At 41.9% G+C, this 25,994-nt stretch overlaps 4 protein-coding genes across 6 annotated transcripts; 1 reads left to right on the top strand and 3 right to left on the bottom strand.

The window, feature by feature from the left end:
* Nucleotides 1–3,251, bottom strand: asb11 (ankyrin repeat and SOCS box containing 11). Its single transcript, XM_028394135.1, has 7 exons — nt 3,054–3,251; nt 2,622–2,701; nt 2,423–2,530; nt 1,961–2,111; nt 1,727–1,861; nt 1,274–1,462; nt 1–1,176 (listed from the first exon to the last, which is right to left on the bottom strand). The coding sequence occupies exons 1-7, from the start codon at nt 3,148–3,150 to the stop codon at nt 1,052–1,054; spliced, it is 885 nt and encodes a 294-aa protein (XP_028249936.1). The 5' UTR covers nt 3,151–3,251; the 3' UTR covers nt 1–1,051.
* On the bottom strand, nt 3,251–8,562 carry piga (phosphatidylinositol glycan anchor biosynthesis, class A). The gene is made up of 7 exons (XM_028394134.1): nt 8,431–8,562; nt 7,404–7,868; nt 7,045–7,315; nt 6,556–6,688; nt 6,219–6,351; nt 5,026–5,232; nt 3,251–4,365 (listed from the first exon to the last, which is right to left on the bottom strand). The coding sequence occupies exons 2-7, from the start codon at nt 7,848–7,850 to the stop codon at nt 4,105–4,107; spliced, it is 1,452 nt and encodes a 483-aa protein (XP_028249935.1). The 5' UTR covers nt 7,851–7,868; nt 8,431–8,562; the 3' UTR covers nt 3,251–4,104.
* Nucleotides 8,563–8,824: 262 nt separating this feature from the next.
* On the bottom strand, nt 8,825–13,183 carry LOC114426909 (butyrophilin subfamily 2 member A2). Of its 2 annotated transcripts, none has more exons than XM_028394591.1 (5): nt 13,002–13,183; nt 11,391–11,714; nt 11,021–11,290; nt 10,800–10,912; nt 8,825–10,707 (listed from the first exon to the last, which is right to left on the bottom strand). In XM_028394591.1, exons 1-5 carry the CDS (start codon nt 13,042–13,044, stop codon nt 10,678–10,680), a joined length of 780 nt encoding a protein of 259 aa, XP_028250392.1. In that variant the 5' UTR covers nt 13,045–13,183; the 3' UTR covers nt 8,825–10,677. The 2 variants fall into 2 exon arrangements, with proteins under 2 accessions (XP_028250392.1, XP_028250393.1); XM_028394592.1 differs by having other exon boundaries at nt 10,800–10,909.
* Nucleotides 13,184–13,497: 314 nt separating this feature from the next.
* appb (amyloid beta (A4) precursor protein b) lies at nt 13,498–25,946 on the top strand. 2 transcript variants are annotated; one of them, XM_028433700.1, is made up of 18 exons: nt 13,499–13,741; nt 17,031–17,198; nt 17,311–17,440; nt 17,535–17,647; nt 18,168–18,358; nt 18,452–18,675; nt 18,799–18,966; nt 21,574–21,707; nt 21,784–21,858; nt 22,138–22,296; nt 22,416–22,544; nt 22,633–22,732; nt 23,040–23,107; nt 23,215–23,356; nt 23,502–23,555; nt 23,722–23,813; nt 23,901–24,047; nt 24,125–25,946. In XM_028433700.1, the coding sequence occupies exons 1-18, from the start codon at nt 13,682–13,684 to the stop codon at nt 24,224–24,226; spliced, it is 2,256 nt and encodes a 751-aa protein (XP_028289501.1). In that variant the 5' UTR covers nt 13,499–13,681; the 3' UTR covers nt 24,227–25,946. The 2 variants fall into 2 exon arrangements, with proteins under 2 accessions (XP_028289502.1, XP_028289501.1); XM_028433701.1 differs by lacking the exon at nt 18,799–18,966 and having other exon boundaries at nt 13,498–13,741.
* Nucleotides 25,947–25,994: the final 48 nt, after the last annotated feature.

Below are 25,994 nucleotides of genomic sequence, written 5' to 3'. Positions count from 1 at the left end.
AATAGTTGTCAAGTTTCCACATTCTCAACCAATCAGTCACCAAAGATTCAGTAAAAAAACATTTTTAGCTTAAAATTGCACAAACCAGTATTCAATGGATTTTTCCTCTTTACAACCTGCTGTCTATACATAATCACAGACAGTGTGAAACATCAGGTCTATATTCAGACTCATATCTTCAGCCCCAGTGAAGACACAGTGGAGCTATAACTTTTTTCCACATAATTCAATGGTACACTGCAGGTATTAACATTGTATTAGCATAATGCTCTGTTATTAACTGTAAATATTACACAGGTTTACTAGCTAGTGTCAGTGTATATTTGGAAGAAATAGATTCTGTTTTTTGTTGTTGTTGTTGTTAGAACCCTTTACTTTCCTGGTGATGGGGCAGCTTGTGACACAGACATCAAATATCTGTAATCTGAACAAGTTGGCCTCATGTCAGAACTGGTGACTCTTGTATAAAAGCTGCCACAGCAATTCTATTTGACTTTGTACCATTTATACATCACTTTCATCTCTGAATGACATGCAGTCACATTACTGGGTATGCACACAACATTACAGCTAAGAAAGATGTCCAGTCATCAACAGACTTCTAAAAACCTGCTGGGGCTTTTGGCTTTTCTGACATGGACAGAGACTTTAATGAAAGGGATGGTCTGCATTCACGAGCAGAGGGGGAAATGAGGACACAGAGAGAGAGAGAGAGAGAGAGAGAGACAGGAATACACCATGCAGACACAAATGTGGAAGAAAGTCACTCAGATCTAATCTTACACAAATTGAAAGAAAATTGCAGACTCACATGTCTGAAAGGGGCTCAAGACTTAAATGTGTCTGTGCCTGTTTAATAACAGTTATAACATAATGTTAAATAGAGGCCCGTTAACCAGACAGTGTAACACCCCAAACATCACTTGGAGCTGCTAATTATCCCAGTTTGAAAGCAACACAGAGGAATGTTTATTCCCATTCTTTAGGTGTTGATGCCATTTCCCCTTAAAGCTAAAATGTGAAGGATGAACCAGCAGAGAGAGAAGACATCTCACTGGTAAAGGATGAAGTTCTTGATGCTGTGAGGGAGTGAGAGGGTGGACGCTCTGTGCAGACGACTCCTCCCAAGACTTCGGCGAACACAGAAACGACACAGCTGAGACAAAGAGCAGGGACCTGAGCAGAGCACACAGCTGTTAAAGCTTCCAGAGCACCAAATACATCAGTACTGTTTCTGAAACTGGTAGTGCATGTGTTAGGCTTTACAACGCACCTCTGTTTTGTAGAGTAAATCTCACTGCACTGTTCTGTGTGGACAGGTCTAAGGGAGTCTTCCCCTCTGCATTTCTGCAGCAGCCATCAGCGCCAAAATCCAGCAGGAGGTCCACCACAGTGGCTTCTCCACCCCGAACTGCAGCATGTAGAGGACTGTCCTGACCACATCCTAATCGAACATCTGCCCCTACATGTGCAGAAATATCACAAAAATGAAACCAACAAAAACAACAGAAAAGACAGTCCTGCTGACACTGTATGTGCTTTAAGATTTGTGAAGACCTAACTTAATGTTTAATGTATCTAAAGGTAGTTAATATGAAGTCAACTTAATACATAATATTATGTTATTGATATTCAGCATTAGAAGAACATGTCAGACTGGAAGTGAAACTTCATAAACTCTGCATTTCTCTGTGACTGTTTCTGATGTTTTCTAACAGCTTGTTACCTGAATGCAGCAGCAACTCTACACAGGCTGTAGCCCCGGCCAAGCAGGCAGAATAAAGTGGTGTCCCCACCACAGGCAGCTCCATGTCAATGTGAGCTCCACTGGACAGCAGCAGCTCCAGACACTCTCTGTGATCTGGTGAAGAAACAACACTGCATCAAAAGCTGTGCTGAGACACATCATCCTTTAAACTCCTCTGTTTTTACACACACACACACACACACACACACATACTTTTCTTTGCAGCCACATGGATGGGTGATGCCAAGTGGTAGGTGGTGTGCAGAGTGGCAGGGTGCTGCAAAATAAGCCTGACACAAGCAGCACTCCCACTGCTGCACGAGTTGAAGAGAGGAGTAGCGCCATCTGTTGATACTGTGTTGGGCTGTGGAGGGACACAGAAAGAAACATCATACAAAGGGCCTTTGTTTCCTTCCTTTTTCCTCCCCAAAGATAAATCCTAAAAGCACGTCAACTGAACTGTCTTGTCACATATACACAGTGCTAAACTGTGAAATTATTTAAATGCACATTCCAATGATGTGAGGCTATGCAGCAAAGGCTGACTGGCTAGTTGAACCACACATTGTTTAAATGTTTCTTCAAAGTCAACAATCACCTTTGATGCAAAAAATATCTAACACATGTGTGTTCTTATAATAAAAAGATAAATAAATCGATTGATCGTGTATTTACATTTGCTCCATTGTCCAGCAGGAACTTGGCACAACTGTAATGACCACCAAGACAAGCCTCGTGCAGCGGGGACACTCTGTCCATAGTGAGTGTGTCAACATGGACGCCCTGCGTTGTGATGAGAGAGGATAATAGTCAGTTTCCTCCATGTTTGTACTATGTATACATAATGTAAAAGTTTATAAATGGGCCACATCACCTGAGTGACAAGAGTCCTCAGGAGGAGCAGCCTGCCCTGGTAGGCCGCTTCATGAAGAGGGGTTCTGTCTGACCAGGAGTCTGAGACACACAGAGAAAAAAGAAACAAACCCTCCATTTTTAAAAACACACTGATACACCACCAAGGCCGAGGGATCTGGCTCTCTTTCCATTGTTCAGTCAAGCCACTTTAGTACAGGATTTTCTGGTTTTCGCAGTCACCTAATCCCCAAACATCACACTTACTATACAGCAGAACAGATGGATCATTTTACATCAGCCTCACATCAGATTGTAAAAGATTTGTATATTAGACTATATCAAAAAACTATTGATGAAAACAAAGAGAAACTACAGCTACTAGAGCGTTTAACTCTTTTAAGTTTCCCTCATAACACAACTGACCCAAACAACCAACAAATAATAAACTTACCAGCCATCAGTGAGTTGCACGCCAGCCCCCCATAGATGAACAAAGACCTCTGCAAAGGTTGTGACCACAGTGAAACCTCAGTTTGAACAGCAGCCATGATGAAAATGAAACAAAAGCAGATTCCTTCTTCAATTGAGTTGGGTAAACAAACTTAAAGCCATGCCTTCCTCCCCCTCTTATCTGGGTCCTCAGCCACCTCCCCCACAATGTCACCTCCCACCCACCCTCGTCCCGGTCCATACATGCAGTCTATAGTGTGTGCATAACAATGGTGGTGGGAATGAGTTGATACACCTGGAACAAAACCCTTAAAATTATGCAAGCAGTTACAAGTTAGGGGAACACACACAGGCTAGTTTCTCAAACTGTAGAGATCTGTGTGAGTGAATCACACATGTACAAATTTCTATTCAGTTTCTACACTCCTTAAAACTCATATAGCAAAATGTCTGCAGGGTTGCTGTGATGTTAAAACCACCATGCCATGCAAATCCCTCATCCCTCATGTTTGTTTTAAAAAGTGATCTCATCCCACCTCCTGTTTCACAGATACTGTGTGTGTGTTCTGTATGGCAGAACACACACACACTCTCTCTCTCTCTCTCTCTGTCTGGCTCTCTTTCAAGAAAACCTATTTGAAAAAACTAACTCTAAGATGTTATCTTTCAAGGCATCAAGGTTAAACACTGGCAAGTTCACTTTATTTTCACAATTTATCATCTGAAAAAAAGTTTTATTTAAATGGGAACTATGTAAAATGGTAAAGCAGTAACATTCATAAAATCTCAGACAAATCTCTCAGCAAACGTTAGCATTACCCAAAAGTGAAATACTGTTGCTGAATGATGCGTTAACCAGCCCTTTAATCCTTCTGTTCAGTGGAATGTACACCACACAGTGATAAACAAATGAAAAAGTGCATACAAAGTCTCCCACAGGTTTCAGTTAAAATAAAAACTCTCATGTTACGATAAAATTCTTTCATACAGGGTCCCTGTCAGTGAGTTAATGTAAACATTATGTGGGTTACCACGAGCACATCCAGCAGTGATTACTGTGTTTCTTGTTGTTTGGAGTACCCTTCCCTTTTGCTGGTTGCTTCCCGCCTCCAAAGACCCAAAGGGCCTGTGGCATCTACAGCGATGTCCATGACCTGATCCGGCACCAACCACTGCAGAAGCACGAGGAAGAGGAAGTCCAACACGGCTATAAATGCAAAGATGGAGCCAGCTACTGGGCCACAGTGAGCCCTCAGCCTCCGTAACCGTCTGTCCAAGGGAAGGACCTCCTCTCTAGCCACTCTGTCATACACCTGACCAGGAAGAACACAACAAGTGGTTACAGAACATCATAGCCTCAGCTACATGTAACTGCATGTAGAACATTTGCAAACTGCAAAAAACGGTTTACCTAATTGAACTACAGACAACATGTTTCTTTTTGGTAAGCCGCCAGCCTGATGACATGAGTAACCTCAAAGAAAATCAGACTCACACCCCTATCCTACATTGTTTGAACTGACAGCAGAGCTTTCTGCTTCAAGGGGACTTGTGGTTTCATCAACAACTCAATCAGCAAAGCAATCAGCATGAGAACATTTTGGACTAAATTTAGGATGGCGTGTTGGAGATTAATAAAGTGTGTTAGGGCAACAGCCCAAGAGTATCATGCTTTGGAAACCAAAAACATAACAGCAGGTTACAGGGTTGTAGTATTCTATTGTATAGTATTGTAGGGTTGTTATAAAGAAAAATCACAAAACAAGTGTATGAACAAAATATGAATGATAGTCCATAGCACTAGAAAAACATTTTTAGTTTTTTTTGTAATAAATTTGTGCCATGCCATTTAATTATTATGATGTATCTTTATGGATGGCACACTGACCCTTTTAGTATTGTAGTATTGTAGATGTAAAATATCTCATTCATTACATGGGCATGACCCAGAGCAGGTTTGAGTGGTGATCTACCTTTTCAGTCCTCTCTGCTACGTTTCTCCAGGTGTAGAGGTTTCTGACACGTGCATGGATAGAGGAGGGGGAGGGGACGGAGCCAGAGCGATGCTGGGCGATGACTGTTTCCAGGCCGGCACAGAGTGACCGTACACTGGGTTCACACAGGGTGATCAAGTCTTCGGGTAAGACCTCAGGAATGCCCCCCACACGAGTGCTAACCACCTTAGAAAAAAAAAAAAAAAAAGACAGAATGATTTTCATGGTTTACTTAGCTACTTGACGACTTGTCTAAATATGTCAAGTCCGTTTCATCTCTAACATGCAAGGTGTGTCTGCTATGTCTGTGTCTGCTTTACACCTGTTATTAGTAATTTTCAATTTTATTATTAATCCTTATTTGTGTAGATCCACAAACAAATCTGGCTTCTCCCATTTTGTATTTTTTAAGCAATGCTATGATAATAAACAAGCAGCCACCTACATGCATATACCCATGGCAAATCTGTAACAAGAAAATGCATGTGCAGCTGTATCGTGTCAGATCTCTTCCATTGAATAGCCTGCAAGAGACCTGTTCGCAGAAATTTGAAGATTAAGCACATACACAATGTTTATTCAGCGTTTGTTTGACAGACACTGTTGTCTCTGTTTTACTTTGTTTTAAAGGACTGTTGGGATAATGAAGTTTACACTGATCTTGACCTTCTGTTCTTTAGGGACAACAGTACATTTGTACTATCATTTGATATGATTGATTGAAAATAGTTTTTGGAACAATACAAAAAAAATTGTGAAAATAAAGTAGAAAAACAAGCCAGTTTGTTTATGAAAGATAAGATTGACCATCTCTGTTTAAGAGAGCTGTGGGAACAACTACAGATTTTTGACTAATCAATCAACTCATTATCATGTCACTTAAATGACTTCTCATATAACAGCAACATTACCTTGAAATTACCTTGAAGCCTCCCAGGACAGAAAAGCTGCAGAGCGGCTTTGCTACACTGAGCAGCAATCCAAAGAATACAAAGGTGTGGTGGCCTTTTTTCTTACATTTGCAGTATTCTGCACTGTAAGGATTCATCTACTAACTGCAGCTAGCATGTAAAGGGTTGACTGTTGCCTTTAATTGCACAGAAATATGAAATCACACTGCAGGGTGGAGAGATTAGGTTAAATACTTAACCTAGTGTATAAATATAACAAACCTGCAGGCCGCAGCTGGCTCCCTCTACAATGGCCATACAGAACGCTTCAGTCAGTGATGTGTTCAAGAAAATATGACCCTGAACCAAAACACCACGCACATCTTTATGCTCCAGAGCCCCCAGAAGACGGACCCTGCAGGGATCCAATTAACAGACATTGACCACATATGCAGTAATAATGCTTAACACATACACACAAACACACAGAGTGTTTGACAGTACATGCCAGACTGTTGCTGTACAGCGAAAACATTTAACAAGACATGTTATAACAGGGACTCTGACCTGTAAGAGTGTAAGTGTGGCCTATTTAGTAAACTCAATCACCCAGCAGTACCTGTCATGCAGTTGGTATTTTTCTCTCACTTCTTCTAAAACAATTCTCTTTGGTCCCTCACCACCAATTAAGAAATGTAGATCAGGATGTTTGAGGCAGAGCTCTGGGATTATGCCCCCGAGAAGATCAATTCCTGAACAAAGGAGGGAAACAGGGTTTTTTAGATATTTAGATACAACTTCTTTTTGAGCGTTAATAAACACTCAACATCAACATCTGCCCTAAAATAAAATCTGTTATCTTTGCTTTCGTTGGTGGCATGCAAAATGACAAAACTTAATATCACTCATATTGTATATATAATATATCTTTTATGGTGCACAGATCAAAATGTAAAAGAAGCCCTGTAACTGAAGCATGACTAGTGCCAAAATGATGACAAACAGAGACAGCAGCATTTTATTAAATACGGCTTCTTGTTTACAAGAAGTACAGCCTACAGTAGAAAGGCTGTTGTTCCAGGAATCTGGAACAACAGCTTCACCGTACCTTTGCGGTAGACAAGACGGCTGATGACAACAATTGTGATCCTGCCGTCTTGGCGCTGGGAGGGATCTGGTGTGAAGTCTGTGGGGTCAACGGCATTGGGAATTACTGACACTATCTCTGGGTTAAGGGCAGCACGGAGCACTGTGTTCTCCTTACTCGTGTATGATACACACACAATGTGGTTGGTATCACACAGTGACACTGTCAAAAGCTTGTTGGTCAGCACAGAGCTGACATCAGCAAAGCCAAAGAGTGAGTGGTCAGTAAACACCTGTAAATCAAAGTGATCTTTAGGTTTACGTCAGCAAAGTACCTGCAGAATAATGCTACACACATCAAATGATTTTAGAGCCACGTACTGTGTTGAGACCCATGGTCTTCGCGTGGAACAGTGCATCATGTGCCATTGCAGAGAATGAGCTGTGTGCGTGCACCACAGTGATATGCTCCCTGACAAACACACAGCGCAGCAGTGGTAGACTGTGGAAACACGTTGTGGCTGTAGACTGGTTGTACATCACCTGCAAGGGCAGGTAGTAGACCTTCAGTCCATTGGTCAGGTACCTGACACCCTTCCTCTTGTCATAGGCGTGAGTGACAACTACAACTTTGTGTCCCTTTTCAATCAGACACTGGGATAGCTGGTAAATGTGACTTTCTACTCCTCCCATATTTGGATAGAAAAAGTCAGACACCATGCAGATGTTGTGCTTCCTGTTGTGGACCCTGGGAGCATCTGTTGAAGCTCCAATGTCTCTCTGAGATGGATGGGTATTTACTGCTGCCACTTTTCTTCGCTGACCCATTGTAGATTGCTTTTGAGCCTGAGGATAAATCCAAAACAGAACGGCATCAGTTACTACACTAATACAAATAGGTAGACACACTCACATGTCATCTGAAACTTGTTCTATTAATTCATGAATGAAAAATGCTATGAAAATGTATTTAATCTAAATGGTGGACTTCAGAGTGCTGGAGAGCAATAACAACTGTGCTGTAACATTTTGCCTACATCAGTTGTACGTGACCGGACGTAAGTGCAAAGATTTAATTACAAATGCATCTGTGACAAAGATATTATCTTATATCTATGTGTTAATGTAGCAGCGTCTCTATTATCACTAAGGTTAAGCCTCCCATCATGTTCGCATTTAACCATTTAACTACTGTGGGATGATGATGACGGTCACTTATCAGCACAGTCCGAACATCAACACATCTCACATACTGGCAGATAAAAACAAATCAACTCATATAAGCATCATTTACGCGTTCTCTCCTTGTCTACTTTTTACACAGTAGCAACAAGCTAACAAACATACATCGTTCGCACTTTGACGAGACTTACGCAATAGACCGTGTCCATTGTATAAACTGACTTACCGTGTATAAGATGTCAAGCTTTTCGACTGTTTAAAAACACAATGAACTATTTTTTAAATGTAAATTCATTACTGCTCGCTAGCTGTGAGCTAGCAGGTTAATAGCTAGTATTACTTCCTGGTGTGCTCCTACGTCACACGCCGGGAGGACGTACCAACCAACTGGCATCGCTGCATCCGTGTGGACGTTTGCGTGAGTAAGTAAAAAAGCTGAAAAGATAAATGTTGTGAATGTAAACAGACGGAATGGTTGAATTTTATGGTGTTTGAAGAGCAAACCCACACTCAGTTATGCCTAATGAGAACCTTTACTTTCACTCATGCACACAATCATTCTGAGTAACATGTTTTGTTTATTGGTATTATAAAAAGAACGGGAAGGGGAAATGAAATCATAGGTTTATAGCAATGCTGCTTTTTAGTATCAAACTTTATTGTTGACTCCTGCAGAACATAGAAACATAGAACTACACAGCAAAATGATAAACAGTTATCACATATAGAGGTTTAATGTATTGTCATTGTAATAATTGTAAAGATGTGGCCAAATTGTTACCTCACATAGTTTTACTGTATGGTCTAAATTAGACTGGAGCTCACTTTTAACAGTAGTTGTCTGTATTAATTACCAGGAACGAAGCGGAAAAGCACACCCTCCCTAACACACAAAGCTTTTGGAAGAAAGATTGTTTGAGTGTTGTTTGGTAATTTAAAGGCAGTTTCTATTCTAACCAGTTGCTGAGTTTTGTTCCTTCCTCACCAATTGTCGTCATATGTGGCGTGTTTTCCTGTAGGTCAAGTGAGACCAGCAGTTGACCTGTCATTGTAACTGGCAGATGTCCTCCCAGCTTAGCAACATTTTTCAGCTAAGCAGTTTTATTTCACAGTTATGTGGTGTTGCATCTCTTGAATGTCACAGGGCCTCCTCCTCTGTTTCCTCCCCCACAAACAGAAAACACACATAGAACAGAAGATACAAGATTCTTTGTAATCAGCACACTATCGGAACATACCTAGAATTCTTAAAATATTTGTATCAATTGTTTAGCAATAAACAAAGAATGTAACTGTGATGCCTGTATGACAACAAACAAATAAAAGAAAGACAAGCTGATGTAGTTGAAAAGGGTCTACATCAGATTAAATTGCATATAGTCACTATGGTGAATATCTACGTGTTAATAACATGTAAATCATTTACCATTTGGAAAGCTGAGTTTTTATGTAATAGCATCGTAGTACAAAAACCAGGGTCCAGCATTATTTTAAAGAAAAGGCCGTTTTAGAGCGCTGCATGAGGAGGAAGCTGGCAGATGGCGGTCAGCTCAGATTGGAGAAGCACATAATATAGATTATGACATAAGAGAAGTGACACAAAGATGATGAACTGATTTGAAGTCAGCAAACAAAATATTACTCTTTATCTTAGTGTCTGCATGGCAGCCTTTTTAAATGAGGAAGTAAAACTGTTAAAGTGATCCATTCAAATCCGTCAGGCGTCACTGACAAAAACATTTTTTTTTGGTTCTTGACCTCACAGAAGACTGTTGGGTTGAGCTACTGTGGTTACACAATCCAAAACTCACACGATGACACAGACAAACTGTGGCTGCAGATATTTTCTGTGCAGCCAAATTATACAATATAAATGATATATCTACATGTGCTCTTTGCTACTTCTAAAAATGGTGGGGCTCTATCGAGTGTTTTAACTCTGATATTGAAAACATGATGAAATGTATGACTATGAATGACTATATTTATGACTTATGAATTTTACAAGTTCGAGTGTTGATCATCGGTGTGACTTCTCTCTAATGTTCCTTGGTCTCTGTGTCATTTCTTCTGCCTGCTTCTCCACACCCACACATGTGCTGACCACCATCTACAGCAGGTGGCACACAAACTGAGCACTGATGGATGAGTACCTCACAAGACGCAGCATGAAAGAAGCCTAAATTGTTCTCTGCTTCCAAAACGTTGCCAGGAGTTGTTCTGTTTAACGTGACAAAGTATTTTTTGTTTGTCTGTAAATGCTGTTCTCAAATCAGCTGCAAAGAAAGTAAAAGATAAACACTTCGCAAACATCAGCACAAAATGGATGTCCTTTTCAGGACCACATTCCACAAACGCAGGATGTGACCTGCCTGTAACCAGTCACTGTAGGCACCATGCCACATTTCTGAATAACTACGTCTTCAGTGGTAGTAATTTTTCACATTGTCACTTTGCCTCAGATGTTGGCAGGTTAACCTTCTGATGTCCTCGCTGATACTTCCTTATTAAAGATGAGGAGACACAGAAATAATAAATCTTCTGAGAAATGCAGGTACTACAAATACCCTGGCATCGTACCAAATATATACTCACTGTGTTTTTCCATCGGTAATGCAAAATCAGGACAGAGCCAACCACCACCACAAACAAAAGAGGCAAAAGTGTGTAAGTGTGTGTCCTGACGATGTCTGATTTGTATGGCTCTGCTGGAAATAAAAAAAAAATATATATTTGACACTCTAAGTAATCATTCAATCACGATGATGTGATAATAGAAAACAACATAAACAACAGGTAACACAAAATAAAGTTACCAGTGACTGCAGGGTGTGGTATGGCTTCACATTCAGGCTCTGGGGTCCAGCTGAGTTTGGTCTTGAGTTCGCTTTTTAAATTGAAGAGGCCAGTAGGAGCATGCTGCGTGCGTGTGGTAGATATCTCAATCAAAGGGGAACTTTCAACAACCTGTCCAGCTTGTCTCCACTGAATCATAGTCTCACTGTCGCCTCCTTTTACATCACACCGGAACACCTTGTCGCCTTTACCCAGGATTAAGGGGGCGTACTGCAAAACGCTGCGGTGTGCTGATGGGAGAAGGTGCAGGTTAAAGTTCAAAAGGATTCTGCTGGAAATTCACACATGATCAAATATTGATGAAACGCTAAACTTAAATAAAAGACTCACAGTAAACCCTGAGATTCATCGCAGGGTTGTTGTATTGATCTCCTTGATAGAAAATGCACTTGTACGTCCCCTGGTCCTCCGCTGTCACGTTCTTTAGGAGAATAGAGCAGTCGCTGATGTTCTGATCCAGAAATGTCTGGACTCTGCCTTCGTAGCTTTCACCATACTTTGAAGCCAGTTTGTTGATTTGTTTGTAGATCAGCTGGCTTTCGTTTTGTTTCTGTACCTGCCACTTAAATTCATTAGACAAATTCCTATCCAGACAGGTGCACGGCAGACAGATGTCTCTTCCTAAGAAGGCTTCGACAGTCTCCATGTCCTCACCTAAGGCAGAAAACGTGAGTGAGGATTAGTCTTAGAGTCTCCCGATCACAATCATCATAATAGACACTGACACTGATACGATATAAATTGATATTTTTGAAAGTTAGTCACAAAGCGTGTGATGTTTGAAATGAGCTGATATCTTAGGTTATTTGGTTTGTTTTGTCTGTTTACTTTTATTTTCGGATTTTAAGGGTGTGTTGGCAGGTTGCCACATTTTAACACCATCAAATGTGTTCAGAGTTTGTAATCACGCATCTGTGGTTATTAATCTGTCAGTGCCTTTATTATACAGAACTGATGACTGATACCTTCAGTTCTGACACATGGTGAGGCCTTTTATGTTGAAAATGAGTGATGATTGTTAAACAGATGTAGATGACATCTTGATGGCATGCAGTGCCAGAGAGTCAGAGTAAGAGCAACTCAAACCTGTGCCTTGCATAGTGACAATAAAGATTCTTGATTCTTGAATTTAAAATCAGTGTGTGGACTGTATAGTGTTTGATTAGTATTACATCAGTGTTTTGTTTAAAAAGAGTGTTGTTATTCCAACATGTGTTAAATTATGGACTCTACCTAAAATTCCCCTAATTAAAATATTCATGTTTTTCTGATTATATAGCCTCTTCAACCATTTGTTGTGGTGTGAGTTATAGAGTTTTGGAGACTTCTTCAGCAGCGATGTCTGCCTTACCTACTGTAATAAAACTAGACCGCACAAACAAAGAAAAGAAAAAACAAAAAACAAAGACAGGTAATCTATGGAGCTCTGTTTTCCCAGAAATCTTAACCTGCGCAGTCAAAAGGAAATTCAACTGCTCATTTCGCAGCAACAATTACTTCCATATCCCTTCATGCATCTCACACAAAACAGGACAGAAACAGATAAACAGAGCTGCAAATCACAGGGACATGATGATTATATGTTGTTTTTAGGTTGAACTGTGCCTTTAATTATGTTGACACACTTTGATTTATCAGTTTTCATGAACAAGGGTTCAACCAACCCTTTGCACACCTTAATACATCGTAAATGTGAATAGACTTTGATAAAGCACCTTTTAAGTATAATGCAATAATATAGATGAAAGGAGGTGCTGGCAGGAGTGCAGGAGCCGTACAAAGTTTACATGGCATTTACACAAGATAATAACTTGAGTGCACAAGCAGGAAGACTTCTTTTGTTGCAATAAGTAGTACTTCTTCCACAAGCCCAGAAAATCATTTGATTTTTCTTTCAGGGAAAGAAAAACATTTTTGAAGAAAGCTGAGCTGGGGGCTTACCTGACACCATTAACACCATTAACGTTCCCAGTAGAAGCTTCATGTTTGATCAGTGGACGTCCTTCCTGTCCTGTTTTACACCGTCTCGTTATTGTCTCCGTATTATTGTTCAGATAACAAATGCATATCTATTCACATGTTTAGACTGACTCCTTCCACAGGCCATGTCCGTCTGTCTTTGCGCTCTGAGGGAAGTGAGACCAATGCATGCGCAAAAACTCCCCCGGAAAGCCGTCATATTAAAACAGCTATAAAAGGAAATCATTGACCAGTCATGGGAAAAATATGTCTCCCTCCTACTGACAGCCCGACGTCACATCAACACAATCTAAACACAGCACAGTGCAGCTATAAGACACTTTATGTTTATGATTACAGTGTTATACTGTGTTATATGTGTTATAATGAGATGTGTATTCTTTGTGCACCACACAAACACACACACACATGGGTCAACACAGCTCCCCCCGCCCAACTCCAATCCAAACACATCCTCCAGCCTCACACCACCGTCACCACCGGGAGCTGAGCACATAGGGATCAGGATCAGGATCAGGGGGATCGGAACGCCTCAGCCGCCACTCTGCTGACGCTTGTATACAGCCAGGTTTAAACATTTCTGCTTTGAAAAACGGGGAAATCGTTAACATTACGGCGGTGCTGGATACCGGGAGGACGGTATGGGGGAGCACACGGCGTTTCTGCTGTTACTGGTGGCGACCTTGACGCTTTCATCCGAGGTGAGTACAGCGGAGAAAGCGCAGCCTGTAGCCGAGTGTCGGGGAGCCTTTTCCCCTGGATCTGCGCCGGTGTTCTCCCGTCACCACAGCCGGCACTGTCAACCAGGGCGTCTAATCTGAATAATGTCCCATCACAATACCGCTTTAATGTGAATGTAACATATAACACTGCGTGAGTTAATATGGAGGATACGCAAACAGACCCGCCGCTAACGGATAACGTGATTATCCGAGGGCCGCTGTTGCCTCTGATCCTGTGACTCCCACTGATGATTTTTATCCGTGTCTCTGCGTGGATCTCTGGCACACAGTGTGGACGAATTACGTAGAATAAACTATTAGCAGTGATCTTAGCGATGCTACAGAGGCCTTCTGTCAGATGTCAGTGATTGACAGCTCGGCCCTTCCATGTTGGATGTTTTTGTTTGTCATGGTATATTTGTACACGTTTATCTTTAACATTATATTATTGTATTAAGTGAAAAGAATTAGTAGGACCTTCGTACTGTGCTACATTTACTTCCTAACGAACATGTTATTGGGAGCTAACGTTAGCTAGCTTTTTCCAGAATTTTACACGGTTTGGCGAGACAGCCTGTGATTGCTAATATAACTGAGATGTAATGTCCACTGATTGTGTTTTAAACGCACTGGCTGCATCAAAACAACGCGAGAAGTTCGGATTTGTTGTGGATACTAGCTGGATTTTGCATTGTTTTCTGCGTTGTTGTGTGGTACTGGCCCGCTCGGTCCAGCCGAGTTGCGGTTGCTGCTGAAACTGCTGAGGAGAATGGAAAAAGGATGCAGTCTTATTGGTCTCACACAAGCAAGATGGCGCCCGCAGCCTGCTGCTAGTGCTGCTGCTGCTGCCCTGGACATGGAGACATATGCTGCCCAGCTCCAGCTGGAGGCAGGATGCATTGGACTGAATTCAATTATATGCAAATTATTATATGCACAGTGGTACATTTAGGATCCCAAATAACCTGAAACACACACATACACACACACACACTAACACACCTAATGTACTGTGTCTAAGCAAAACCTCGTTGTGCTGCACACTATTATAAGACTCACGTGTGAATGTCTTGACACTACTGTTGTGTTTTTTTGGTGTTGCAATAATAATGCAACGGTGACAGTATATAAATGCAGATCACCTTGGAAAGTGTGTGTAAAAGTGTGCTCCAGTGTTGCATTCTGTACTGCTAAGTGTATTTGCCACTCCCCTCTACAGAAATGTTATTCATCCTTTTTTTATGTCACATGTCTATCAGGTTAATCCTAGATAATTATGAACAAGAGGAATTTATTGCCCAGAGCTTTACATAGTCGAACTTTTTGGCTGTGTGTGTCACACTAAATGTTATTCGGCATGAATCAATGATACATAATGTGTGGTGAAGAGCTGTTGGCAGTTGCTAGAACTTCTCTTGTGACACGCATTGTGATATCACTCCCAATGTTAGGCTGAACAGGCTATTCCTCCAGATTTATAGGAGGTAATTACAAAGATCTGTGCAATATAGCAGAATTCAGGATTGGCCACAGATGGCCTGTTGGCTAGCTTTGTGCAAGTTTCCAGTATCAATCTTTTCTGATATCTGATGGGGGAAATAGAAGCGACAGAATGCAAAACACAAGCAGATATCCTCCAATTGTTTCTTACACACAAAACACAAATGAAGGAAGAACATGATGTTCAGATGGTAATATCCTATTGAACAGATGCCAAAATCTGGTCTGTAGAAAGAGGCTTGGATTTCAGGAGCTAGTATGTTTTTATGTGGTCTCTAATGCCATCTTTTCACTTTCTCTCACATAGGGAACAGTAAAGCCAGACTAACAATAGACACATGTGGAGCTGCTGTGGCTGTAATGATTATCTCTCAGGCTTGTGGGCTCAAAGGAATAAATCACAGTACTTTGCTAGGCTTAGGCTTAAAGAAGTAGTTACTTTAATATACAACTTATAACCTATATGCAGCAATATTCCAGAGCATTGTATCCTTGTGATGTTTAATCCCACCATTATTCTATTACACCACAGCATAATAGAATAATAACTGGGGGATTAAATATAGGGATGTCCCGATCCGATCACATGATCGGAAATCGGGCCCGATTACGTGATTTCAGACTCGATCGGAATCGGACATTACCTCCCGATCAGGACTCGGATATATACTTTTTAGGGCTGTCAAAGTTAACGCCTTCTGTGCAGGGTGGCTCTGTGTCCTGTAGTGCAGGGGTATGACAGCTGCTTTTGGTGCGACAGGTCCTGGTTCGAGACCTCGATGTGCTGCGTGTGTGAAATCTCCCCGGCACACGCACACACAGGCCTGTCGCGATAAACAATAAATCAATTAATTGCACAATAACTTTAAATGGGCTCGATAAGTTTTTCGGCCGTGATAAATTACATTTGCGCGCTTGTTTGTTGTCCTCCCTCTCTCTCTCTCCCCCTCTCGCTGCCAAAGAGGCTGGATGACAAAAGGCGTCACTCTGGTGCGTCGTAGCGTATAAAGTGTGCAAAGTCCGGCCGTCAAATTTAATATGGCCCGCGGCTTCTGTCTTAAAATGTGTCAAACCAACAGGTAGTTCTTATTTTTTTTTAACTCATTGTGTGACGTTTACGGGATGTTCTGAGCAGACCACGGTCAGCTCGCTGTCTGCGTCGCCACGGTGCGTCACAGTGCTGCAGGGCTTGGACGTTACAGCAACACAGAGAGCTGTGAAGCTGCACAACACTGGTTCAACACTTCCACACAATTCACCACAAGACTAAACATGCTCAGGAATACAACGTGCCATCAAAGAGAGTCCGCGTTGTACGAGTGAAGTTCTTTGCCTTCTTACTGGCGGCACTCGCGGCAGCGCCACCCAGTCTAGTCCTCTTGCCCAGTCCTCTTGTGCCATCTCTGCTATTTTATGTGTTTCTGTCTACATGGTGGCGTTTTTAAAATTCGCTGATGCGCATACACACACGCAAACGCGTGCGCACACAAACACATGTGCGCACAGGTGAGCCCACTCCCAGCAGCAGGTAGAGTGCGTGTTGTTTGGCTCTGTTGCTCATGACGTGCTAGTTGGTTTGACTTAACTCCATTGACTATGCTCAGACTCGGTATCGGCAGATACTCAAAATCAAATGACTCAGACTCGGACTCGAGGGCAAAAAAACCTGATCGGGACATCCCTAATTAAATATATGTATGCTGTTGGTTTGGCCAGTTTGATACAGATGGTGTTCATCATTGTCCTCTCTTTCCCCTTGTCTGTCCAGGTGCCTATGGATGACTCTGTGGGTTTGCTAACTGAACCCCAGGTGGCCATGTTCTGCGGGAAGCTCAATATGCACATCAATGTACAAAGTGGCAAATGGGAGTCGGACCCCTCTGGCACAAAGAGCTGCATTGGCACCAAGGAGGGCATCCTGCAGTACTGCCAAGAGGTATTTAGACTTGAGTGTGACAGCGCTGCAGAGACAGAGAGAGACAACAAGCAGACAGAGCAGGAAGGCAGGTAATGCAGTAACAGCATTAAAATTCCACTTGTGTTGACAGGTGTACCCAGAGTTGCAGATCACAAATGTTGTGGAGGCCAACCAACCAGTCAGCATCCCTAACTGGTGCAAGAAGGGCAGAAAGCAATGCCGCAGTCACACATACATTGTTGTGCCATACCGCTGCCTGGGTAAGCAGTGTTAATAGAAGTGAATGGTACATGGTATGGCTACATTTCTCACTGGATACATCGTGTGCATAATGAGAACGTGTTCCTGTTGCAGTTGGGGAGTTTGTGAGCGATGCCCTGCTTGTTCCTGACAAGTGTAAGTTCCTGCACCAGGAGCGGATGGACCAGTGTGAGAGTCACCTGCACTGGCACACTGTAGCCAAAGAAGTGAGTGTGGACAAAGAAAACCATTGAACACAGAAATAAAAACTCAAATGAGACCCACTAACATCTTACATGGCCCACTAGACAATTTAATACACAGAACGGAAAGTTGCAGTTGTGGATAACTGTTAAAAGGGGACAGGCACTTTCTAATGTATGACACAAGATAAACTTAGGCTGCCACGCATGGTTAAAAAATCTGCAATCAGCATCACTACATGTTGCCGGCTGTCTTCCAAGAGCCTGGTAGCTCCCACTGAATGACTCATCGCTTCAGAATTTCTTCCTGTCACGATCTTATGATTTGTGTTCCTTCATCCTTGTCATATTCTAATTGTGTCATGCACAAAGTCAACTATCTGTCACATTAATGATTTATTTAGGCTCTATTATAATCAATAAACCATGGGCTGCACTTCAAGGTTTACCACATTAAGCTTGCAGTGTTATGTGATTTGTTTTTGGATTTCCGTTCTATGCAAGCCAATAAAGTCACGATTAATGTTTTTTTTATTAAAATCAGTCCTGCGGAGACCGCTCCATGAATCTCCATGACTACGGGATGCTGTTGCCATGTGGTATTGACCGTTTCCGAGGGGTGGAGTTTGTGTGCTGCCCGGCTGAGGCAGAACGAGAATCAGACAGCACGGAGCTGGAAGGGGAGGAGTCTGATGTCTGGTGGGGCGGAGCTGAGGCTGAATACACTGATAACAGGTAAGATAAGATGGCTCACACACACACTGTTGTCCCCCTCTGCACGCCCCACACCTGTTGATACAAAGACTGAAGTAGCTCCTCTGTCCTCAGCATGACACGTCCAGCAGACACTGAGCCAGCCACCACTGAGGATGATGAAGATGAAGACGAGGAGGTGGAAATCTATGAAAGGGATGAGAATGGAGACGGCGATGAAGATGACGAGGAGGAGGATGATGTGACTGATGAACGGGATAGCGATGAGCGCAATGCTAATATTGCAATGACAACCACTACCACCACCACCACTGAATCCGTTGAGGAAGTTGTTCGAGGTAACGTGTCTGTTGACATTGTTTATGCTCTTCCATCATGTGTTGTTTCACCTCTTTATGTTGTCCATGGAATGTAAGCATTTTCAGTCATTTGTGTTTGTGCCTGTGTGTACATTATCTCAGCGGTTTGTTGGGCTCGTGCCGAGTCTGGCCCATGCCATGCTATGTTGGAGCGCTGGTACTTCGTGCCCGAGAAGGGTAGCTGTGCACCCTTCTTGTTTGGGGGTTGTGGGGGCAACAGGAATAACTTTGAATCGGAGGAATACTGCCTAGCTGTCTGCAGCAGCTCGTGTAAGTCCCGGGACTGGAGCTCAACACGTAGTATCCACACATAGCCTGAATCCTGTCATTAGGCTACTGAAGAGTGTTTATCTGTGTCCTTCACTCTCTCTTTCTCTCACTGTCTTGAGTGTCTGAGGCCTCTTAAGCACTCCATGCACTGACAGTTGGATTCAGTTGCTCATCAGTTAGAGTTGTGTTCAGCATTAAGTGTTATTTTACTTACACATTTACTCATGATGATAAAGGTGTATGTTTAATTGGAAAGTACAGATTAAAAAAGACAAGGGAACTAAATTCAGGTGATGAAATTAAATATCTTAAAACTTGGTTAATAGGAAGCTACGTGAAACTTCACACATTAAACAGCTGGTGGTTTCTTTTTGTGAACAAATGGCACAAAGAGTCAACAACATCATACTCCAACAACACAGTTCAGCCTTGGTACAAACCACTGCTATGCCGCACTGCTTTTGCCTTAACACTTGAAAGCATCATGGCAAAAGTAAAAGAAATAAGTTTGGACTTTAGAAAAAGGATTGTTATAAATGATTGTTAATGCCAAATACTAAGCAGGAGAAGGATTTCAGGTTTTTCAAAGTGTCACTTCCACATTTCAAGAACTGATATAAGCAGTGTTACCTAGAAGTTTAAAGAGAGTCAAGCAGTGCAGAACAAGACTGGAAGTGTGAGGCAAAGAAAATTAGAGATGTGTTTAGGGACCTAGATCAACTGCTAAGACACCAGTGAATGGTTTAGCTGAGTCTGGATATGATGTGTCATAGGACACCACAGGCCTGCACAGGAAAAAATCCACATCCCCTTCATACTTAAGTCCAAGCCTGCCTGAAGTATGCTATGGACAACCTAGAAAAGGATAACAAATGCCAGAAGTGTGTCCTTGGTCAGATGAAACAAAGCCAGTCAAACATGGGGGTTGTAAAAATGTGGGGATGCTTTACTGCATCTGAATAGTGGAATTATTCATAGAAAAAAAGGACTATCTGAATATCTTGAGAGAAGACCTACAGCAGCCAGCAGCAAAACTCAGTCGTTGTTATCTCTTCCATCACGGCTCTTCTAGTAAAGAACTACCTCCAGGACAGCAAAGAGAAAAAGGATGTTATTGACTGGTCTTCACAAAGCCTTGACTTCAGTCCAATTGAAGGTCTGCGGAGTGTAGTAAAGATCAAGGTGCATGCCAGGAAACCCTCGAATCTGGAAGAGCAGAAAGAATTTCCTTAGAAGAGTGAGCCAGGACTCCTCAGGACACATGCTTTGTTGTAGCATGTTGAAAACTCCACTAAGCAGCTCCAGGCTGTTATTAATCAAAAGATACACAATAGACCAGGGGGGCTAAAAATGTCTTAGTTTTAAAAATGTGGAAATTTTGTTTTGTATATAAGGTAAAGTAATGTAAGCTTAAATATTATTACAATTATTTTGTCTCCAACTGTATGTTTTCAGGATATATATATATATTATTTATGTATGTGTGGTGCCAGCAGCAAATTAACTTGTTGGCACAAATGCTGAAAAAGCAAGTAAACAGCTGACTGCTTTCACTTCGTGCTAAAGGAAGATAACTAGGTGCTGAGCTCACAGCAGCTTCGTATTTCAGACCTGTGCTACCAACTTATCTAGTTTAAGCCAGAAAAATCCATTTGTCAAGTCTCCTCTGTGGACAGCTTGTATTTGATATATGTGTTTTAGGCAAACCACAACAAAGAAACATCAATCAATTTCCCTGTACCAATCAAAAAGATTGATTTTATGAATTACACTGTGTCAGAGGTCTATAGACTGAGGCAGGCTCTGTGTAACAGAGGAAAAGTTCCTTTAGTGAGTTGATTTGTTTTTGTGGGATGTGTTGACAAAAAGAAACCTGCACAACCTCACCAGCTGACTCTTATTTTGGCAGCCATGTACTCTGTTTGGCTGTTGACATTTAAACAGCAGCATTGACAGAAAACGGTATAAAAACCAGCTGGAGCAAGTGTCCTAGGGGAAAGTGGCCATGACACCGTCATCATTTATTGCATCAATTCTAACATATAACTGTCATTTCTTACAGCATGTGTGGGCGAGTCTGCGTAAACACCGAATCTTAAATGTCACCATGCGTCTGCATGCATTTCTATACATGTGTGTCTGCATGATTTGCATTGTAGTGTGCAGCTGTCTCCTGTCTGCTGTCCTTCAGCAGCCTGAGCTGGCAGTATGGGTGTATAACAATGTCGGTAATATGTCTTAACCAGCTGAAGTGTTTATAGCCATTGTCTGCTTGTGTGTGAGTGGGGGAGTATGCTGTTAAAGGTTAATGGGTTGATGTGGTGTTTCCAGTGAACTCCTCAGTGCTGCAGCCTGCCCTCATCCTGACTTGGCACTCTGCATCTAATCTCCAGGCGCCCACATTAAACAAAAATACAGATGAACACAAATTCTTATCACTCTTTGTCCCCTCACACACAATTTTCTTTGTGTACCTAACAATTAACCTACTTATTCCTCATAGAACTGGAACTCTGTGTAATGTTTTGTGTTTCTCTTTACTTGACCTATGAGCTGCCTGCCTTCGTGTGCTCTGTGTTTAAATCCTCCCTTCATGCTCTCCTTCAGTGCCCACCATGGCTCCCAGTCCTCCAGATGCTGTGGATCGTTACCTTGAATCTCCTGGGGATGACAATGAACACACAGACTTCCAGAAGGCCAAAGAAAGCCTTGAGGCCAAACACCGAGAGAAGATGTCCCAGGTACTTTTGTTCACTTTTTAAACATGCCACTCAGGCATTTTACTGTCAGGATGTACAAACATGTATTTATATCCAGGTGATGAGGGAGTGGGAGGAGGCCGAGAGGCAAGCTAAGAACCTTCCACGTGCTGACAAGAAAGCTGTCATCCAGGTAAGAGATACCACACAACTCCTGGTGTTAATAAACAAATGTCAAAGGTTTGATATTAAAATATTTTTGTTTGCTTCTATTTTGATATACTGGAACTGGTGTGGATATATATATATATAGAGATATATCTCATTTTAATTAAAATTAGAAATAAAAAGGAAAAGTTATTTTGATATAAAAGAAATGATAACAGAACAACTTTTTCAACAGGAATATGAGCTTAATAGTTGGAAGCTTTCCATGTGCCTCTTGATAATGTCCGCTCTGCTGTATCTGCAGCACTTCCAGGAGAAGGTGGAGGCTCTGGAGCAGGAGGCAGCCGGGGAGAGACAGCAGCTGGTGGAAACCCACATGGCTCGGGTGGAAGCTCTGCTCAACAGCCGCCGTCGCCTGGCTCTGGAAAATTACCTCAGTGCCCTACAGGCCAATCCTCCTCGGGTACTTCTACCTTTATAGATATGTCTGCACACACCACTGCAGATAAAGGATATATATATAAAATTCCAAGCATTTTCAATATGCATCCAAAGTGTAATAACCTATAATGTCTCCACCAGCCCCGTCAGGTGTTGAGCCTACTGAAGAAGTACGTCCGTGCGGAGCAAAAGGACAGGCAGCACACACTAAAGCACTATGAGCATGTTCACACAGTTGACCCCAAGAAGGCTGCCCAGATCCGACCTCAGGTATTCACACACATTCAAAACCTCTAGCTCTTAGTTTAACCTAAAAAAAACGTGATAATGAATTGACTGACTGTCCGTCTACCTCCAGGTTTTGACCCACCTTCGCGTGATTGATGAGAGGATGAATCAGTCACTGGGTCTGCTCTACAAGGTGCCCAGCGTGGCCAATGAGATCCAAAGTCAAGTCGGTAAGTGTTTAATTATGCCACATGTGCCACTGTGTCCCAGTCTAAGTGTAATCCTCTCTGGGAAAGGGGTTTTAATTATGCCTGAAATGTGCAGTACCCTACGGCCTCTTGTGGTGCTGAGGATGAAAATGTGTTTTTCCAGTGTGTCTAGAGTCCCCTGATGGATGCTGTGTTGATAAAACAGTTTTTAGTAGTTGAAACACTGTGGACTTTATCTGGATTGCTTCTGTTTTTCATCTTACTTCCACCACTCCCTCTTATCTGTTATCCCGCTGCGTGTCACTCACTCTGTCTCTCTTTCTTTCAGCGGTTATAATGCAGAGAGTTCAGTCGGAGCTGTCACAGCAAGTCTCTTCCCTACAGAGTGATGGGCGGGTGAGTCAAGTAGCACCCAGTCACATATGATATGAGAGCATATATATATGTGTGTGTGTGTGTGTGTGTGTGTGCATATACATATAAACGTACCTCTGTGTCTACAGGTGGATGGCAGGGTAAGTTACGGTAACGATGCTCTGATGCCTGATCAGGCCTACAGCTCCGCCCCTGTGGATCCTGGCCTGGATGGACTGGGCTTCATTCACCCTGAGAGCTTTATCCACCAGGCTAACACAGAGAACCACGGTAACACACACACACACACACATGCACAATAGATTTGAATAGTGTAAAATGAATAGTTCCGCTGTATAAGTTTAATCTTTTATTGACTTTGATTAACTTGTAATACAGTGTCACTCTTTTAGCATTTTGTTCTTGTTTCCTGCAGTTGAGCCTGTCGATGCTCGTCCAATTCCAGACAGAGGACTCCCCACAAGACCTGGTACGTTTGTCTCTTACAGATATTCTTAACACCTTTTATATATGATGTGCTTTGATCATTTTTACTTTCACTTTTTATATGACCTTTTACCACTGTATGTTTATGCACTTAAAGAAAATAGAGAACTTTAAAAGTGCCTACCTTTCTGTTTTGCTGTTTTTTTCAGTGTCTGCCCTAAAGCCAGAGGAAATGCCAGAAGTGCGGATGGAGACTGAAGAGAGGCAGAGTGCTGGTTATGAAGTCTACCATCAAAAGCTGGTATGAAAACAGTTCAACGTGTTACATTTTATCAGCAGCTCATTTAGTTTTGGTCTAGGCTGCAGTTTGTGTATTTTTTTATGGCAGGTGTTTTTCGCCGAGGATGTGGGGTCCAATAAAGGTGCCATCATCGGGCTTATGGTTGGAGGGGTTGTCATAGCTACCGTCATTGTCATCACCTTGGTGATGTTGAGGAAGAAACAATATACTTCTATTCATCATGGGGTAATTGAGGTAAGGATTGAATGAAGAGGTGGCACAAATTTAGTGTCTCTTCTGTTCTAACCCCCCCCCCCCTCGTGTGTTTAAAGGTGGACGCAGCAGTGACACCAGAAGAGCGCCATTTGGCCAAGATGCAGCAGAATGGCTATGAGAACCCCACCTACAAATTCTTTGAGCAGATGCAGAACTAAGGAACTTTTCCTTCAGGCATGTCTCAGCCCCACACTGTCACCCTAACAGCCTGCTCCCTTCTGCCCCCCTGCCCTTAGCCCCAACAGTATAATACCTTTCACTTACTTATCATGCTCAGGGGTGAGGAAGGGTGTGAGGTGAGATACATTTATAACCAGGGGTTTGCGCAAAAAGGAAACCTACATGGAACAAAGTCTTGATTGTACAGAGCTTAAATTTACCCAGCAATTGGCAAGACAAGGGTTACACCTGCACATTTCAGCCAGTCACGACAATGGCTTCATAGTGTTTGTACTAAAAAAACCATGCAGACTGTTTATAATATCATTGCAGAACCTGTAAACATGCTATCCCCATCACTCCCCTCATGGCCCCACAAGCTCCACTGCTCTTACATGACAGACAGGGGGCCGACCCACCACATGACCCCTAAGTGTTTCAGGTTTGTTTTTCAAAAAGGAAAAGAAAAAAAATTGCAGAAAAAATTATAATCAAAATGTGTAAAAGCTGAAAAATATTGAATGTTTTTGTTTTTTATGTGTAATATATTAAGACAGAGATTTAGCTGTAAGTATATGTAGTGCATGGCAATATTGATGACTGACAAAGTATACTGTATGTGGAGGTCCGCTGGAGTGGTCCTCTCCATTAGATATTTTAGCAGGATTGTACATTTCTAGTGTCTTCTTTGTGACCTTGTGATATGAAGAAGAAAAAAAAGAGTATTCAGAATCTGGTCTGCTTTGTTGTCACACAGACTTGCTTTAACTGGATCTTGGCTCTTTTATGCTCATTTCCATGCTTCACTGTTGTGTTAGCTGCATGGGCTAAAAAAAAACACTCTGTAATATATGGAGAGTAATAGTATCCGAAAGGAAGATGATTGTGTTACTGTTTGCGTTCTATGCACTCTGTCATTTTTTGGAAGTCTAATTATTACCACCAAATATTGTTGCTGTTAAAGTCTGATGCCAACTGTCACTGCACTTTGGGTTTTTAATTAGGTGAAGAATCAAGGTGAAACTTTAGACAGGTTTTAACGAAACCATGTGTATCATTCCAGATTTATCATTCCGCTGTGATTGTAAATATTTGGCCAATTTTCATAATCATTTCCAAACACACACATTTCTCATGTTTATCCTCTATGTTCTGGTTGTGTCAGCAATATTGTACAGTGTACCGCTCGGGAGTCAAGTGTGTGTCTGTATTCGATACAGGAATAGTTTCAGGTGGTCCTGTCTCCTCTCCACACACACATTCTTTCACCAAATTTCACATACACATTCTATTTTTCTACATCTCCTGTGTATACATGTACAGTGCTTCTGATTGTCCTGTGGTGAATATTTCTTTCTTTCTTGTAAATCTGTAGTCACAAAGAAGTGATTGATTACCCAAATCTTACATCGACAGATGCACATGGCCCTCTCACGGAATTATTAAATAGTGAGCATGAATGTTACATTTTGCAATCATAGAAATACAACACATATCACCTCATAGCACCCTCAATTGTAGATACATCAACTGAAGCTCTTAATCAGGTGAATGTTAAAAATTTGTACTGATGCTCGCGCCGAGTGTCGATGAAAACATTTTATTTCTCTTATTGATTCTGTGACCTTCCTCTGTGTGTGGTTAAATGAACCATTTGCTTAGAGTAAAAAGCTTTCTACACTCACTATACCATGAATAAAATTTTGAATGTACATGTAACTGGCTGGCTGTCTGTCATTCCCTTAACAGGATTTCTGCAATATATGT

This window comes from Parambassis ranga, chromosome 21 (assembly GCF_900634625.1).
Source record: "Parambassis ranga chromosome 21, fParRan2.1, whole genome shotgun sequence".
NCBI lineage: Eukaryota > Metazoa > Chordata > Actinopteri > Ambassidae > Parambassis > Parambassis ranga.
This window is presented reverse-complemented; position numbering and strand designations above follow the sequence as displayed.

What these genes read in the sequence shown, in the direction of transcription:
- LOC114426909 (XM_028394591.1), bottom strand. Translation starts at nt 13,044, where the DNA reads ATGAAGCTTCTACTGGGAACGTTAATGGTGTTAATGGTGTCAG. An exon ending in AATGGTGTTAATGGTGTCAG is followed by an intron (nt 11,715 to 13,001) that starts GTAAGCCCCCAG and finishes TTTCTGCCTTAG; the next exon opens with GTGAGGACATGGAGACTGTC. An exon ending in ATTACCGATGGAAAAACACA is followed by an intron (nt 10,708 to 10,799) that starts GTGAGTATATAT and finishes ATCTTTAATAAG; the next exon opens with GAAGTATCAGCGAGGACATC.
- piga (XM_028394134.1), bottom strand. Translation starts at nt 7,850, where the DNA reads ATGGGTCAGCGAAGAAAAGTGGCAGCAGTAAATACCCATCCATCTCAG. An exon ending in CCGTCTTGTCTACCGCAAAG is followed by an intron (nt 6,689 to 7,044) that starts GTACGGTGAAGC and finishes TCCTTTGTTCAG; the next exon opens with GAATTGATCTTCTCGGGGGC. An exon ending in AAATACCAACTGCATGACAG is followed by an intron (nt 6,352 to 6,555) that starts GTACTGCTGGGT and finishes GGATCCCTGCAG; the next exon opens with GGTCCGTCTTCTGGGGGCTC.
- asb11 (XM_028394135.1), bottom strand. Translation starts at nt 3,150, where the DNA reads ATGGCTGCTGTTCAAACTGAGGTTTCACTGTGGTCACAACCTTTGCAG. An exon ending in GTGCAACTCACTGATGGCTG is followed by an intron (nt 2,702 to 3,053) that starts GTAAGTTTATTA and finishes TGTGTGTCTCAG; the next exon opens with ACTCCTGGTCAGACAGAACC. An exon ending in TGAGGACTCTTGTCACTCAG is followed by an intron (nt 2,531 to 2,621) that starts GTGATGTGGCCC and finishes ATCACAACGCAG; the next exon opens with GGCGTCCATGTTGACACACT.
- appb (XM_028433700.1), top strand. Translation starts at nt 13,682, where the DNA reads ATGGGGGAGCACACGGCGTTTCTGCTGTTACTGGTGGCGACCTTGACG. An exon ending in TGAGATCCAAAGTCAAGTCG is followed by an intron (nt 22,733 to 23,039) that starts GTAAGTGTTTAA and finishes TCTTTCTTTCAG; the next exon opens with CGGTTATAATGCAGAGAGTT. An exon ending in AAGTCTACCATCAAAAGCTG is followed by an intron (nt 23,814 to 23,900) that starts GTATGAAAACAG and finishes TTTTTATGGCAG; the next exon opens with GTGTTTTTCGCCGAGGATGT.